General features: G+C 38.7%; 1 protein-coding gene and 1 pseudogene across 8 annotated transcripts in view; one reads left to right on the forward strand and one right to left on the reverse strand.

The window, feature by feature from the left end:
• The window catches only part of STK31 (serine/threonine kinase 31), a 141,435-nt gene that overhangs the window by 9,045 nt on the left and 116,137 nt on the right, over nt 1–16,253 (forward strand). For all 8 annotated transcript variants that reach the window (XM_031665322.1, XM_009203228.4, XM_009203223.4 and 5 more), the window contains exon 5: nt 16,022–16,096. In XM_031665322.1, the coding sequence (XP_031521182.1) occupies nt 16,022–16,096 (75 nt within the window). The remainder of the gene's footprint in view (nt 1–16,021; nt 16,097–16,253) is intronic.
• Nucleotides 3,613–5,047, reverse strand: LOC110742845 (annotated as a pseudogene).

Raw genomic sequence — 16,253 nt, forward strand, 5'->3', positions numbered from 1 at the left:
AGATGCTGGTTTTTAGAATTTGTATAAACTACTGTTATGGTAAATTTATTAATTCAAAAATACTTATGAACTGAATATTACTCAGTCTTGAAAGGAAATTTGATGTAAGCTACAACATGGATGGATCTTCAGGACATTAGCTAAATAAAATACGCCAGTCACAAAAGGACAAATACTGTTATGGTTCTACTTACATGAAGACTTTGAGTAGTCAAAATCGTAGAGACAGAAAAAATGAATGATGGTTACCAGGGACTGGGGGAAGATTGGGGATGGGGAGTTGTTGATTAATGGGTGTAGAGTTTCAGTTTTACAAGATGAAAAGAGCTATGGAGATGGATGATGAATGGTGGCGAAGGTTGCAAAACAGTATGAATGTACGTAATGCCACTGAACAGTAGACTTAACCATGGTCAAAATAGTCAATTTTATGTTATGTATAGTTACCTACAGTTAAAAATAGGAAAAAATAGAATAAAAGCCACACTCTTCTAGCCAAAAAACAAAAGTGAAGAAAACGTATGTACCGTCTGCCATGTACCTGGCACTGTATTGAGCATTAAGTGTGCAGTGGTGAACAAAATAGATTCCTTGCCTTTGACTTTGATTCACAAAAAATTTGTAAGATGCATCTTCATGCAGAACAATTTGGCTATCTTTTTTCTTTCTTTACTGAGGTATAACTTGTGTACAGTAAGGTATATATATCTCTTAAGATCTTAAGTATATAGCTTGGTGAATTTTTACATATGTATGTGTCCATGTAACAACCATCCAGATCAACATATGGTTCCATCATTTCAGAAAATTCCTTCAGGCCCCTTCTCAGTCAATTCTTAGTCAGTAGTTTCTCCATCAGAGATATAACCATCATTCTTACTGTATCACCATAGATTCAGCTGTCTGTTCTTAAATCATGCAGTATGTACTTTATTTTATGTATCTGGCTTCTTTTGTTTAACATAATTTCTGAGATTCATTTATATTGTTGTGTGTATTAGTGTATTGGTAGTCTGTTCTTTTTAAAGCTATTCAGCATTCATTGTATACATATAACACACTTTATTGATCTGTTCTCCTTTGATGGGCATTTGGATTTTTTTGCAGTTTTTAACTACTCTGAATGAAACTGCTATGAAATCCTTATATAAATCTTCTGCTGGATGTATTGACTCATTTCTTTTGCACATATATCTAGAGTAGAGTTGCTAAATCATAGGGTAGGCATGTTTCTGCCAAAGTAGATACTGCCAAACAGCTTTACAAAAGTGTTGAACCAATTTACATCCTTATCAGCAATTTATGAGAGTTGTAGTTCCTCCATGTCCTCACCAGCCCCCTGCATTGCTAGTGTACTGAAGTTGTGTTTTAATATTTTTATTAGCCCTTTGCAAGGGCTCTTGTGAAGTACCTATTCACATCTTTTCCCCATTTTTAAATTAGGTTATTTGTCTTGATTGATTTGTAGGCATTCTGTATGTTTTTTTCACTTTAATTTTTATTTCTTATTTCTGCCTCTTAAAGTCAATGATAAAGTCACAACTGTAAAATGAATGCATTTAAAAAATAAAAGATATATTTCAATGACAAAAGGTATGCAATGATCATGAAAATCTACTGTACACTTTGCCAAGGCCAAAGAAGGAAAGACAATATGAAAAAGCCAATCTTCAAATATATCCTCAACAAAAACTCCCTCCTAAATAGTAAAATCATCATTTAAGAATATGTGTCTTTACACATCTAAACAGCAGCTCCAACCAAAAAAAAGCGGGGGGAATAGGTCAGATGATAACTCTCCCCAAGGTTTCCAGATACAAACATGTGGTCACCAGGAATTCAAGATTAAACTTCTAAAGCAACATTTAACTCAAAATAAAATGAACATTTCTGACAGATGGCAACAGTAGTATAAAACTGATTTTTTCCTTTCCTAGATAGAAATGAGATGGGGCATTTCTGTAATCATCTAAGAATAACTGTAGAAATACTCCCAATTCTGCCACCCCACCCACTGGTATAAAACAAATACCTTCCATGAAAGTGTCTTTCACATTACTAAAATATCCTCACTTACTTGGGACAGTTTCATGCTTAGATGAGTACAAACACTTGTTTTTAGATGTGTGGAATGATTGGAGCTGAGATTTTTGAAACAATATCTGAATCTTAGCAGAGATATAATAATCCTTTCACTATACATTGATTGGGCTTCCTTAACCAAATCTGAACAACTACTGTAGTAACAGTGCTCGTGGTAGTCCCTGATACTCTCAAATTTTTTCTCTCTCTTTTTTTTTTTTTTTTTTGAGATGGAGTCTGGCTCTGTCGCCCAGGCTGGAGTACAGTGGCCGGATCTCAGCTCACTGCAAGCTCCGCCTCCCGGGTTTACGCCATTCTCCTGCCTCAGCCTCCCGAGTAGCTGGGACTACAGGCGCCCGCCACCTCGCCCGGCTAGTTTTTTTTGTATTTTTTAGTAGAGACGGGGTTTCACCGTGTTCGCCAGGATGGTCTCGATCTCCTGACCTCGTGATCCGCCCGTCTCGGCCTCCCAAAAAAGAATGACTGTTTTCAGGCCTTACTAGGAAAACAAACAAACAATGGCAGTTACTGACTGTTTTTATCACTGATAAGCTACAGTAAAGCTCAAATGATGGATGGTTTACGTGTGTAATATTAAGTACAAAATGAAAACCATTATAATTTTACCAAAAGAAACACGAAAAATATGAGAAGAAGTGAAATGAACATGGCGTGGATCCCAAAGATTACAATATGATTCGGAACAGGATTTTCAAAACAAACAATTTCTGTGAATATTTCTTATACTAGAAAGATCCAAAGCAAATCTAAGCAAGCCTAGCCCTACCTTGTCGAAGATAAATACTCAGATAAGTTAGAAGTTCCGTTTGCTAAAGTGCATCTGCTGATCAGATCTACCCTGCTACTTAGAGCCAGCCAGGAAGGTGGCCATCACTCATGCTCATTCCGTCTTTCTGTGTCTTATCAAGAGTCACACATAACAATTTTTTTTTCAAACCAAATGCTTTATACAGTGAACTACAGAAAAAACAATTCTAAATATACTTTTAAAATGCTAGAAAGTTAAGATAACCTCATTTTAAAAAAATACTGAAAATGTAAAGGGTCCATACCAAATAAGAGTTGTATTAAGTATATACTTTCTATTTTAATAATTCACCTGCTGTGTTCTTAAAATGAGAGAAGCAGATATTTCACCCATGTCTTTTGGCAAGAGATTCAAAAGCAGAAGTAGCAGGGCTATAAAATTTCATAAAATTTGTGGGATTTTTAAAGCTAAATTATTCAATATCTTGTATTGTTATTGCACCCATATATTGCCCTGGAATATATGTACAGCAACCCAGCAACAGTGACTGCAACAAAAGTAAGGTAAATAGGTCTACAAAGCATTTGATTTCGTTATTAAAGTTTTCATAGAGGAAATGCAAACAACTGCAATTTCATAGAGGAAATGCAAACAACTGCAATATAGATCACATTATATAAACTTGACAGTTATTTAAACCTTATATAAAATTAAATCTAACCCTTACCACTACAAATCTGTAAGGAATCAGAAAAGGATTTATAGTACACAAATCTTGACTACTGTTGCATTCCACTTGGAAATCACTCTGAGCTAAAACAGCATTCTTCCAAGATTTAAAGAAAAATATATTTTATAAAAGGGATTCTTTTATTTTTGTTACTGACAGAAACAAGTTTTGCTTTTTCCCACTATAATTCGCTCTGATGAAAGAAGTAATTCTCTCTCTTAATTCCTAACAAAAACAAACGCTACGTTTTCAAGACTAAAGGAATTACTGGTAGGCATTCTTTCTCCTTGATCTAAATTATTTGTCTCTAAAATATGTCAAGTAAGCTTCTAAAGATTCAGGGAGGGGCAGAGTTGTGATATTTTTTCTCTCAGTAAATTTTGAGGTGGCTCTTCTGGCTTCATTGCTTCACTGTGATCTTTTTCTACCTCTTCTTTGTTACCTTCTTCCATTTTTTTCATCCTCCTCTCTGTCTAGAGACTGAGGAATAAGCTGATTACCCACAAATATGTACATATTAATTCTCTGTTTAACTCTCTTTTTTTTTTCTTTTTCGGTAGAGCCCTTTGAGGAATCCCCTTGGCCTGCACCTCATCATTTATGCAATTTCTAAATGTGCGTCGAATGTAAATACAAGCCAAATCCTGTAGATTCCTGACAGCACAGGGAGGGAGTCCCACAGAATCTGATTTGCCATTGTCATTTTTACTTGGTTGCACAAGTGGAGCAAATGATAAAACAAGGATATTTTTCCTTTCCCAAGTGTTTTGCCCGGTTCTGTGTTAACGGATCCTCTATAGGCGTGACTAATATGCCTCCAACTTATAGTAGTATTTTCATGGTCTTTCTGGACTCCAGCTCCACAGTAAATTCCGTCATACCGATGACTGTCAGATGCTATCTGGAGGCAATTACTGACGACAAATGCAGGTTCACAGAACTCAAATCTCAGCAGTGGTTTTCTTTATACGTGCGTGTTGGAATATCTTCATCTTCAGATGGACAGATGATTTCGCTTACAGTGGGGGCTTGCCAACTTGCACATATAATTCTTTTGATGAGCTGCTAGGAGATCAGAGTGACCTAGCCTTGCCCTGTAACTTCTCTCTTAGATGGATAGTCTAGGTCTAGGAGCTGATTATCAAAGCTATCACTATTTTTGATGAAGCTCTCCAGTTTTTCCTTGGCATATTCCACCACATCTGGATGAGGCCCAATCCCATGGTTTATTCCAAAAGGATCTGTGGGGCAGTGGTTGGTCTGGCCCACTGCAGCGCTGAGCAGACCAGGTGCTGGTAGTTGGTGGGGTCTGTGGCAGCCGGATGCTGCTACCACCACAACAGCACAGCCACCACCGGTGCCGAGGGGAGCGAATTGGTGGGGCAGGGACCTCTCTGTGTGTTTTTTATATATGTTTTTTGAGATAAAGTCTCTTGTCGCCCAGGCTGGAGTGCAGTGGTGTGATCATGGCTCACTACAGTCTCAACCTGTTGGGCTCAAGTGATCTTTCCACCTCAGCCTTCCAAGTACCTGGGACTAAAGGTGTGTGCCACCATGCCCAGCTAATTTTTAAATTTTTTGTAGAGATGGTCACTATGTTGATCAGGCTGGTCTTGAACTCCTTGGCTCAATCAGTTCTCCCACCTTAGCCTCCAAAGTGCTGAGATTCATGGTGTGAATCACTGTGCCCAGCCTGTATGTATTCTTGACACCAGTCCTTTGTCTTTTATATGTATTGCTAGTATCTTTTAGTCTGTGACTTACCTACTCATTTTCTTGATATTATTTGAAATTTAATTTATTAATTTTTTCTTTTTGGTATGTGCATTCTGCTTCCCATTTAAGACCACTGTACTTACTCCAAGATCATAGATATATTTGTGTGTGTGTGTGTGTGTGTTTCTCTGGAAGTGTTTACCTTTTTTAGGGCTGGGGTGACCTGCAGTAAATTTTTTGATTATGATATGAGGTGGAGATAAACTTCAGTATTTTTCCGTGTGAATATCCAGTTATACCATCACTGTTTATTGACAAGACCATCTTTTCTTTGCTGAATTGTATTGGCATGTTTGTTTTAAATCAAGTGACTATGAGTATTAACCATCTTTTTCAATGTAATAGGTACCTGTAAAATTGAGTGCATCAAATTCTCTGCCAATAATTTACCCTGGGACATTTCTATAAGTAGACAAAGATGTTTGTACAAAGATATTCATTGGCAGCTAGTAGGCAAAACTGGAGATTAAATGTCCTTTATATAATACAATAGTAGTAGTAGTAATTATAATAGTATTTTTCCTTTGTGAGGTAGTGTCAGATATTCTAAGTGTTTTGTGTGTACTAACTCATTTAATGCTCACAGCATCCTTATGAGGCAGGTGTTATTTTTTACACCTTTTTTTGAAATTGAGGCATAGCCAGGATAAATTTATGAAAGTCACTAGCTAAATTAATGATAGATCAAGTATAAAAGCCCACAGAACCTATCTCCTTAACTGTTGCCCTGCTTAGAAAAATGAAACAAATTGTGGGTAGAGCCTTATTTTTTCTTTTTTTTTTAATTGGCAAACATTCCTCAATTTTTTTTTCTCCTCCCCTGTCCTCTTTTATTTCTTTTTTAAAAAATTATACTTTAAGTTCTAGGGTACATGTGCACAACATGCAGGTTTGTTACATATGTGTACATGTGCCATGTTGGTGTGCTGCACCTGTTAACTTGTCATTTACATTAGGTTTATCTCCTAATGCTATCCCTCCTCCCTCCCCCCACCCCACAACAGGCCCTGGTGTGTGATGTTCCCCTTCATGTGTCCAACTGTTCTCATTGTTCATTTCCCATCTATGACTGAGAACATACAGTGTTTGGTTTTCTGTCCTTGTGATAGTTTGCTCAGAATGATGGTTTCCGGCTTCATCCATGTCCCTACAAAGGACGTGAACTCATCCTTTCTTATGGCTGCATCGTATTCTGTGGTGTATATCTGCCACATTTTCTTAATCCACTCTATCATTGATGGGCATTTGGGTTGGTTCCAAGACTTTGCTATTGTGAATAGTGCCGCAATAAAGATACGGGTGCATGTGTCTTTATAGCATCATGATTTATAATCCTTTGAGTGTATGTCCAGTGATGGGATGGCTGGGTCAAATGGTATTTCTAGTTGTAGATCCTTGAGGAATCGCCACACTATCTTCCACAATGGTTGAACTAGTTTCCCACCAACAGTGTAAAAGTATTCCTATTTCTCCACATCCTCTCCAGCACCTGTTGTTTCCTGACATTTTAATGATTGCCATTCTAATTGGTGTGAGATGATTTCTCATTGTGGTTTTAATTTGCATTTCTCTGATGGCCAGTGATGATGAGCATTTTTTAATGTGCCTGTTGGCTACATAAATGTCTTCTTTTGAGAAGTGTCTGTTCATATCCTTTGCCCACTTTTTGATGGGGTTGTTTGATTTTTTTTCTTGTAAATTTGTTTAAGTTCTTTATAGATTCTGGATATTAGCCTTTTGTCAGATGGGTAAATTGTAAAAATTTTCTCCCATTCTGTAGGTTGCCTGTTCACTCTGGTGGTAGTTTCTTTTGCTGTGCAGAAGCTCTTTAGTTTAATTAGATCCCATTTGTCAATTTTGGCTTTTGTTGCCATTGCTTTTGGTGTTTTAGTCATGAAGTCCTTGCCCATGCCTATGTCCTGAATGGTATTGCCTAGGTTTTCTTCTAGGGTTTTTATGGTTTTAGATCTAACGTTTAAGTCTCTAATCCATCTTGAATTAATTTTTGTATAAGATGTAAAGAAGGGATCCAGTTTCAGCTTTCTACTTATGGCTAGCCAATTTTCCCAGCACCATTTATTAAATAGGGAATCGTTTTCCCATTTCTTGTTTTTGTCAGGTTTGTCAAAGATTCGATGGTTGTAGATGTGTGGTATTATTTCTGAGGACTCTGTTCTGTTCCATTGGTCTGTATCTCTGTTTTGGTACCAGTAGCATGCTGTTTTGGTTACTGTAGCCTTGTAGTATAGTTTGAAGTCGGGTAGCGTGATGCCTCCAGCTTTGTTCTTTTGGCTTAGGATTGTCTTGGCAGTGCGGACTCTTTTAGTTTCATATGAACTTTAAAGTAGTTTTTTCCAATTCTGTGAAGAAAGTTATTGGTAGCTTGATGGGGGTGGCATTGAATCTATAAATTACCTTGGGCAGTATGGCCATTTTCACGATATTGATTCTTCCTATCCATGAGCATGGAATGTTCTTCCATTTGTTTGTGTCCTCTTATTTTGTTGAGCAGTGGTTTGTAGTTCTCCTTGAAAGAGGTCCTTCAAATCCCTTGTCAGCTGGATTCCTAGGTATTTTATATTCTTTGAAGCAATTGTGAATGGTAGTTCGCTCATGATTTGGCTCTCTGTTTGTCTGTTATTGGTGTATGAGAATGCTTGTGATTTTTGCACATTGATTTTGTATCCTGAGACTCTGCTGAAGTTGCTTATCAGCTGAAGGAGATTTTGGGCTGAGACAATGGGGTTTTCTAAATATACAATCATGTCATCTGCAAACAAGGGACAATTTGACTTCCTCATTTCCTAATTGAATACCCTTTATTTCTTTCTCTTGCCTGATTCCCCTGGCCAGAACTTCCAACACTATGTTGGATAGGAGTGGTGAGAGAGGGCATCCCTGTCTTGTGCCAGTTCTCAAAGGGAATGCTTTTAGATTTTGACCATTTAGTATGATATTGGCTGTGGGTTTATCATAAACAGCTCTTATTATTTTGAGATATGTCCCATCAATACATAGTTTATTGAGAGTTTTTAGCATGAAGGGCTGTCGAATTTTGTCGAAGTCCTTTCCTGCATCTGTTGAGATAATCATGTGTTTTTTGTCTTTTGTTCTGTTTATATGCTGGATTATGTTTATTGATTTGCGTATGTTGTACCAGCCTTGTTTCCCAGGGATGAAGCCGATGTGATCGTGGTGGATAAGCTTTTTGATGTGCTGCTGGATTCGGTTTGCCAGTATTTTATTGAGGATTTTTGCATTGATGTTCATCAGGGATATTGGTCTAAAATTCTCTTTTTTTGTGTGTGTGTGTCTCTGCCAGGCTTTGGTATCAGGATGATGTTGGTCTCATAAAATGAGTTAAGGAGGATTCCCTCTTTTTCTATTGGTTGGAATAGTTTCAGAAGGAATGGTACCAGCTCCTGTTTGTACCTCTGGTAGAATTTGGCTATGAATCCGTCTGGTCCTGGACTTTTTTGGTTGGTAGGCTATTAATTATTGCCTCAATTTCAGAACCTGTTTTTGGTCTATTCAAGGGTTCAACTTCTTTCTGGTTTAGTCTTGGGAGGGTGTATGTGTCCAGGAAATTATCCATTTCTTCTAGGTTTTCTAGTTTATTTGCGTAGAGGTGTTTACAGTATTCTCTGATGGTAGTCAGTATTTCTGTGGGATCAGTGGTAATATCCCCTTTATCATTTTTTTATTGCATCTATTTGATTCTTCTCTCTTTTCTTCTTTATTAGACTTGCTAGTGGTCTATCAATTTTGTTGATCTCTTCAAACAACCAGCTCCCTGATTCACTGATTTTTTGAGGGTTTTTTTATGTCTCTATCTCCTTCGGTTCTGCTCTGATCTTAGTTATTTCTTGCCTTCTGCTAGCTTTTGAATGTGTTTGCTGTTGCTTCTCTAGTTTTTTTAATTGTGATGTTAGGGTGTCAATTTTAGATCTTTCCTGCTTTCTCTTGTGGGCATTTAGTGGTATAATTTTCCCTCTACACACTGCTTTAAATGTGTCCCAGAGATTCTGGTACATTGTGTCTTTGTTCTCATTGATTTCTAAGAATATATTTCTGCCTTCATTTCGTTATGTACCTAGTAGTCATTCAGGAGCAGGTTGTCCAGTTGCCATGTAGTTGAGTGGTTTTGAGTGAGTTTCTTAATCCTGAGTTCTAGTTTGATTGCACTGTGGTCTGAGAGACAGTTCGTTATAATTTCTGTTCTTTTACATTTGCTGAGGAGTGCTTTTCTTCCAACTATGTGGTCAATTTTGGAATAAGTGTGATGTGGTGCTGAGAAGAATGTATATTCTGTTGATTTGGGGTGGAGAGTTCTGTAGATGTCTATTAGGTCCTCTTGGTGCAGAACTGAGTTCAATTTCTGGATATCCTTGTTAACTTTCTGTCTCGTTGATCTGTCTAATGTTGACAGTGGGGTGTTAAAGTCTCCCATTATTATTGTATGGGAGTCTAAGTCTCTTTGTAAGTCTCTAAGGACTTGCTTTATGAATCTGGGTGCTCCTGTATTGGATGCATATATATTTAGGATTGTTAGCTCTTTTTGTTGAATTGATCCCTTTACCATTATGTAATGGCCTTCTTTGTCTCTTTTGATCTTTGTTGGTTTAAAATCTGTTTTATCAGAGACTAGGATTGCAACCCCTGCCTTTTTTTGTTTTCCATTAGCTTGGTAGATCTTCCTCCATCCCTTTATTTTGAGCCTATGCACATGAGATGGGTCTTCTGAATGTAGCACACTGATGGGTCTTGACCTTTTTTTTTTTTTTTTTGAGACAGAGTCTTGCTCTGTTGCCCAGGCTAGAGTACAGTGGTGCGATCTCGACTCACTGCAAGCTCCACCTCCCAGGTTCACGCCATTCTCCTGCCTCAGACTCCTGAGTAGCTGGGACTACAGGCGCCCACCACCACTCCTGGCTAATTTTTTGTATTTTTAGTAGAGACGGGGTTTCTCCGTGTCAGCCAGGATGGTCTTGATCTCCTGACCTCATGATCTGCCTGCCTTGGCCTCCCAAAGTGCTGGGATTACAGGCACGAGCCACCGTGCCTGGCTGGGTCTTGACTCTTTATCCAATTTACCAGTCTGTGTCTTCTAATTAGAGCATTTAGCCCATTTACATTTAAGGTTAATATTGTTATGTGTGAATTTGATCCTGTCATTGTGATGTTAGTTGGTTATTTTGCTCGTTAGTTGATGGAGTTTCTTCCTAGCATTGGTGGTCTTTACAATTTGGCATGTTTTTGCAGTGGCTGGTACCAGTTGTTCTTTCCATATTTATTGCTTGCTTCAGGAGCTGTTGTAAGGCTGGCCTGGTGGTGACAAAATCTCTCAGCATTTGTTTGTCTGTAAAGGATTTTATTTCTCCTTCACTTAGGAATCTCAGTTTGGCTGGACATGAAATTCTGGGTTGAAAATTCTTTTCTTTAAGAATGTTGAATATTGGCCCCCCACTCTCTTCTGGCTTGTAGAGTTTCTGCCGTGAGATCTGCTGTTAGTCTGATGGGCTTCCCTTTGTGGGTAACCTGATCTTTCTCTCTGGCTGCCCTTAACATTTTTTCCTTTATTTCAACTTTGGTCAGTCTGACAATTATGTGTCTTGGAGTTGCTCCTCTCAAGGTGTATCTTTGTGGCGTTCTCTGTATTTCCTGAATTTGAATATTGGCCTGCCTCGCTAGGTTGGGGAAGTTCTCCTGGATGATATCCTGAAGAGTGTTTTCCAACTTGGTTCTATTCTCCCTGTCACTTTCAGGTACACCAATCAGATGTAAATTTGGTCTTTTCACATAGTCCTATATTTCTTGGAGACTTTGTTCATTTCTTTTTTTCTCTAAACTTCTCTTCTTGCTTCATTTCATTCATTTGATCTTCAATCACTGATACCCTTTCTTCCACTTGATCAAATCAGCTACTGAAGCTTGTGCATGCGTCACGTACTTCTCATGTCATGGTTTTCAGCTCTGTCGGGTCATTTAAGGACTTCTCTACACTGTTTATTCTAGTTAGCCATTCGTCTTTTTTCAAAGTTTTTAGCTTCTTTGTGATGGGTTTGAACATCCTCCTTTAGCTTGGAGAAGTTTGTTATTACCGATCATGTGAAGCCGCCTTCTCTCAACTCGTCAAAGTTATTCTCCCTCCAGCTTTGTTCCATTGCTGGTGAGGAGCTACATTCCTTTGGAGGAGAAGAGGTGCTCTGCTTTTAGAATTTTCAGCTTTTCTGCTCTGGTTTCTTCCCATCTTTGTGGTTTTATCTACCTTTGGTCTTTGATGATGGTGATGTACAGATGGGGTTTTGATGTGGATGTGCTTTCTGTTTGTTAGTTTTCCTTCTAACAGTCAAGACCCTCAGCAGCAGGTCTGTTGGAGTTTGCTGGAGGTCCACTCCAGACCGTGTTTGCCTGGGTATCACCAGTGGAGGCTGCAGAACAGCAAATATTGCAGAAAGGCAAATGTTGCTGCCTGATCCTTCCTCTGGAAGCTTTGTCTCAGAGGGGCACCCAGCTGTATGAGGTGTCATTCGGCCCCTACTGGGAGTTGTCTCCCAGTTAGGGTACTCGGGGGTCAGAGACCCACTTGAGGAAGCAGTCTATCCGTTCTCAGGTCTCAAACTCTGTGCTGGGAGAACCACTACTCTCTTCAAAGCTGTCAGAAAGGGACGTTCAAGTCTGCAGAAGTTTCTGCTGCCTTTTGTTCAGCTATGCCCTGCCCTCAGAGGTGGAGTCTACAGAGGGAGGCAGGCCTCAGAGGTGGAGTCTACAGAGGCAGGCAGGCCTCCTTGAGCTGCGGTGGACCCCACGCAGTTCGATCTCTCAGGCTGCTTTGTTTACCTACTCAAGCCTCAGCAATGGTGGGCGCCCCTACCCCAGCCTTGCTGTTGCCTTGCAGTTTGATCTCAGATTGCTGTGCTAGCAGTGAGCGAGGCTCTGTGGGCGTGGGATATAATCTCATGGTGTTCCATTTGCTAAGGCCATTGGAAAAGCCCAGTATTAGGGTGGGAGTGTCCTGAATTTCCAGGTACCATCTCTCATGGCTTCCCTTTCCTAGGAAAGGGAATTCCCCAACCTCTTGCACTTCCTGGGTGAGGTGATGCCCTGCCCTGCTCCGTGGGCCACACCCTCTGTCTGACAAAGCCCCAGTGAGATGAACCTGGTACCTCAGTTGGAAATGCAGAAATCACCCGTCTTCTGCGTTGCTCATGCTGGGAGCTTCAGACTGGAGCTTTTCCTATTCGGCCATGTTGGAACCTCTCTCTCCTCTTTTCTTTATAAATCTTGAGTTTACTTTTATTCGTTGAAAAGAATCTAATGCCAGTTCTCCCTTCTATATTAATGGAGAATGAGCGTGCAGATAAGTGTCTCTATATGATACCTCGACAGGTTTCTTTCAGATGCTGTGTCTATAAAAATTAGCCCATCTGAGACCCATCACTGGAGCCAATCCATTCCTCAATTTTTAAAATATTTTTTATGGGGGTATTTACAGGTGTCAGCCACTGCACCTGACCAATGACTATGTTTAATATTGTTAAAAATTAAAACATACTCCTTTTCTTCTATTGAATATAATATTAATTATATTATCAGAAATTTATACGAGCATTATTACTATAGGCATCTGATTTTAAGTGATTAATCAGCTACTTCTGATTGTTCATAAATGGATTATACTTTGTCAGTTTTCCTTAGTGATCTAAGTGGTTCTCTTCCTCTGCCACCATGTAGGAGGGTCATAGGCTGTGAATAGTGGAGTTGTGGGAGGAGAAGATTGGGCCCAGGCACAATGAGAGTGAATATGTAGTTTTCGCTATGTCATGAGGACAGATAAATCTATCTGGGATAGATTTGTATGTTTTGGTGGTTGTATTACACAAACAAAGCCACGAACTTCGGATTGTTCACTTTGTTGAGTACCAGCTCTATTCTTGGACATAAGTGTCCCTAGCCCTGCCTCACCTGGTTTGCAATAAACCGTTGCATTTCTGTCACTTACCTTATACCAAATTTTTAATCGTATTGTGATGTTATTACAAAGCCTTAATTAAAGTTGATTCAGTCTTTTGCAGGGATTGAAATGGGTTAGGACTGTTAATTGTCAGCTATTTTTGCTACTATCCCTATTTACTTACCAGAAAATAAAGTAAGAGGGTTGGGAGAGAGTACCATACTATTACTGCTCTCTCTTGTCCTTCAGTTGTTGAATGTTAGCTGAAGAAACCAGAGTAAATTATGAATTGAATACACTAATCCTTTGTAGCATTTGAACTGTTACTTGTTTGTCTGAATTTATGTGTACTGTATTGTTCTGGTGAATAGGTTTGGTGTTTAGGTTTCATAAAATAAATCTGTGGATTTGCCCTAGTTCAGAGTGATACATTGAAATTAATTTTATAATCCGTAACTTAAAGCAGTGTTCTTCAGCCATTTTTCTCATTATTCCCTCCTAAGGAGCATTTTTAGACTTGTTTTCTGCCTAATGGCCTAATGGGCCTTCTCCCCTTCAGATATTTTACTGCTACAGATATACAGTATATAATAACTATGTTATCAGTAGGGTTGAACTTTGGAGGGCTATAGACCATTGTAATATTTAAGATTTCCAACTCTCCATAAGAACCACTTTTCTTCCCCTTAGGGATATTGCCCCAATGAGACTGTATGATTTAAAGTGGTTAAGGCCAGGCATGGGGGCTCATGCCTGTAATCCCAGCACTTTGGGAGGCCAAGGCAGGAGAATTAGTTGAGGCCAGGAGTTCAAAACCAGTCTGGGCGACATAGTGAGACCCTGTTTCTCAAAAAAAAAAAAAAAAAAAAAAAAAAGCTATGTACGGTCCGTGTGCCTGTAGCCCCAGATATTTGGGAGGTTGAGGTGGAAGGATTGCGTGAGCCCAGAAGTTTGAGGCTACAGTGGGCTATGATCATGCTGCTGCACTCCAGCCTGGACAACAGAGTAAAACTTTATCTCAAGAAAAGTAATTATCAGCCTGCAGTGATTTTTGTATCCTTCTCAATTCAATCATGTCTTACTTCATTTTTGTTACTTTGAAGGAATACCTGAGACTGGGTAATTTATAAAGAAAAGAGGTTTATTTGGCTCATGGTTCTGTAGGCTGTACAAAAAGCATAGCTCCAACAGAGTATAGTTGAGAGTTAAGAAGTGGCATGTATTTCGCATGTTTATGTTTTTAAAAAATTATACCAGTTATGTCTTCAGACATTAAAATAGTATGATTTTAAGTGTTTGATGCTTGTATCTTCTAAAAAAAAGTTTTTTTGCTTTTTATACAATTCTAACAAGGGACTCAGTGTGCTTCCACAAATGGTAGAAGGTGAAGAGGAGCCAGTGTCTGTAGATTACATGGTGAGAGAGGAAGCAGAGGGAGGAAGAGGTGCCAGGCTCTTTTCAACAACTAGTTCTCTTAGGAACTATGAATGAAAACTCATTCACTTCCACGAGAATGGCACCAAGCCATTTTTAGGGATCTACCGCTACTATCCGAACACCTCCTACCAGGCCCCACCTCCATCATTGGGAATCAGATTTTAACATGCAATTTGGTGGGTGATATCCATCTAAATCATAGACACCTTCAGGAGACATTTGACAGTGTTTGGAGACATTTTTGCTTGTCACAACTGGAAGTGGTGCTACTGGCATCTAGTGTGTAGAGGTCAGAAGGGATGTTGGTAAACGTTTTACAATGCACAGGGCAGAGGACAGCCCCATTCTGCTTCTAAACACAGACTAATCCAGTCCCAAATGCCAGTAGTGCTAAGGCTACTTTGAAGTTCGATAAAATGAAAGCCAGCCTGGGCAACGTGGTGAGACCTTGCCTCTTTAAAAAAAAAAAAAAAAAAAAAAAAAAAGCCCAGGCATGGTGGTGCGTGCCCATGTTCCCAGCTACCCTGGGGACTGGTGTGGGAGGATCACTTGAGCTTGGGGAGGTCAAGTTAGCAGAGAGCCATGATTGCTCCACTGCACTCCAGGCCTGGTGACAGAATGAGACCCTGTCTCAAAAAAAAAAATAAAAAAAAAATGATTGAAAGTACGTAACTTTTCTCTTTATTCTTTTATTAAACATCATTCAACTGAAATATAAAATAAAGTTCAGTATTAAAGATATTATCTAATTTAGTTTTATCTACTTAATAGCACTAATCTCCTTATACATAAAGTAAAAAGTATGAAATCTTTCTTGGTTGGTAGCAAATGTGGATTCCATTCTAGTTGAGAGTTAGACTTATGTGCCATGTACTTGGCATGTTTATGTTAAAAAAAATTGTACCAATTATTGCCTCAGACATTATAATAGTATGATTTTAAGTGTTTGATGCTTGTGCCTTAAATTTTTTTTTTTTTTTTTTTTTGCTTTTTATACCCCTCCCTCCTCATTTTGGAGATGCAGAATAGCATAATGAACTCTGAAGTCAGAAGTTTGAATCTTGGTTCTGCAGTTTACTAGTTTATGTCTTTGGGTACATGGTGGCATAAACAAAGTACCTGCCTCATAGGATTGCGAGAATTAAATAAGTTATGTATAAAGTACTACTGACATATAGGAAGAGCTTAAATGCTAACCTTTATTCTGATCTACTCAGCATGCTTTGTACTTCATTAAGATGCCAAGTAATTTTGCTTTCTTTTCTCTTTGTAGATTTATGGTGGATTATTTTCTGAAGATAAGTGTTGGTACAGATGCAAAGTACTGAAAATCATCAGCGATGAAAAGGCAGGAAATTAACTGTTCATTTTTTTTTTTCTTTAAGAAATATTTATTGTGGCTCCAAAATTTGATGTTTATTTACCCCGTCATTGCTTATTCATAGTAGTGATATCTGGTTCAGTGATTAAAACACGGAAGAAATTAATTGCTAAAAAACATGTTG

Source organism: Papio anubis, chromosome 4 (assembly GCF_008728515.1).
Source record: "Papio anubis isolate 15944 chromosome 4, Panubis1.0, whole genome shotgun sequence".
Classification (NCBI taxonomy): domain Eukaryota; kingdom Metazoa; phylum Chordata; class Mammalia; order Primates; family Cercopithecidae; genus Papio; species Papio anubis.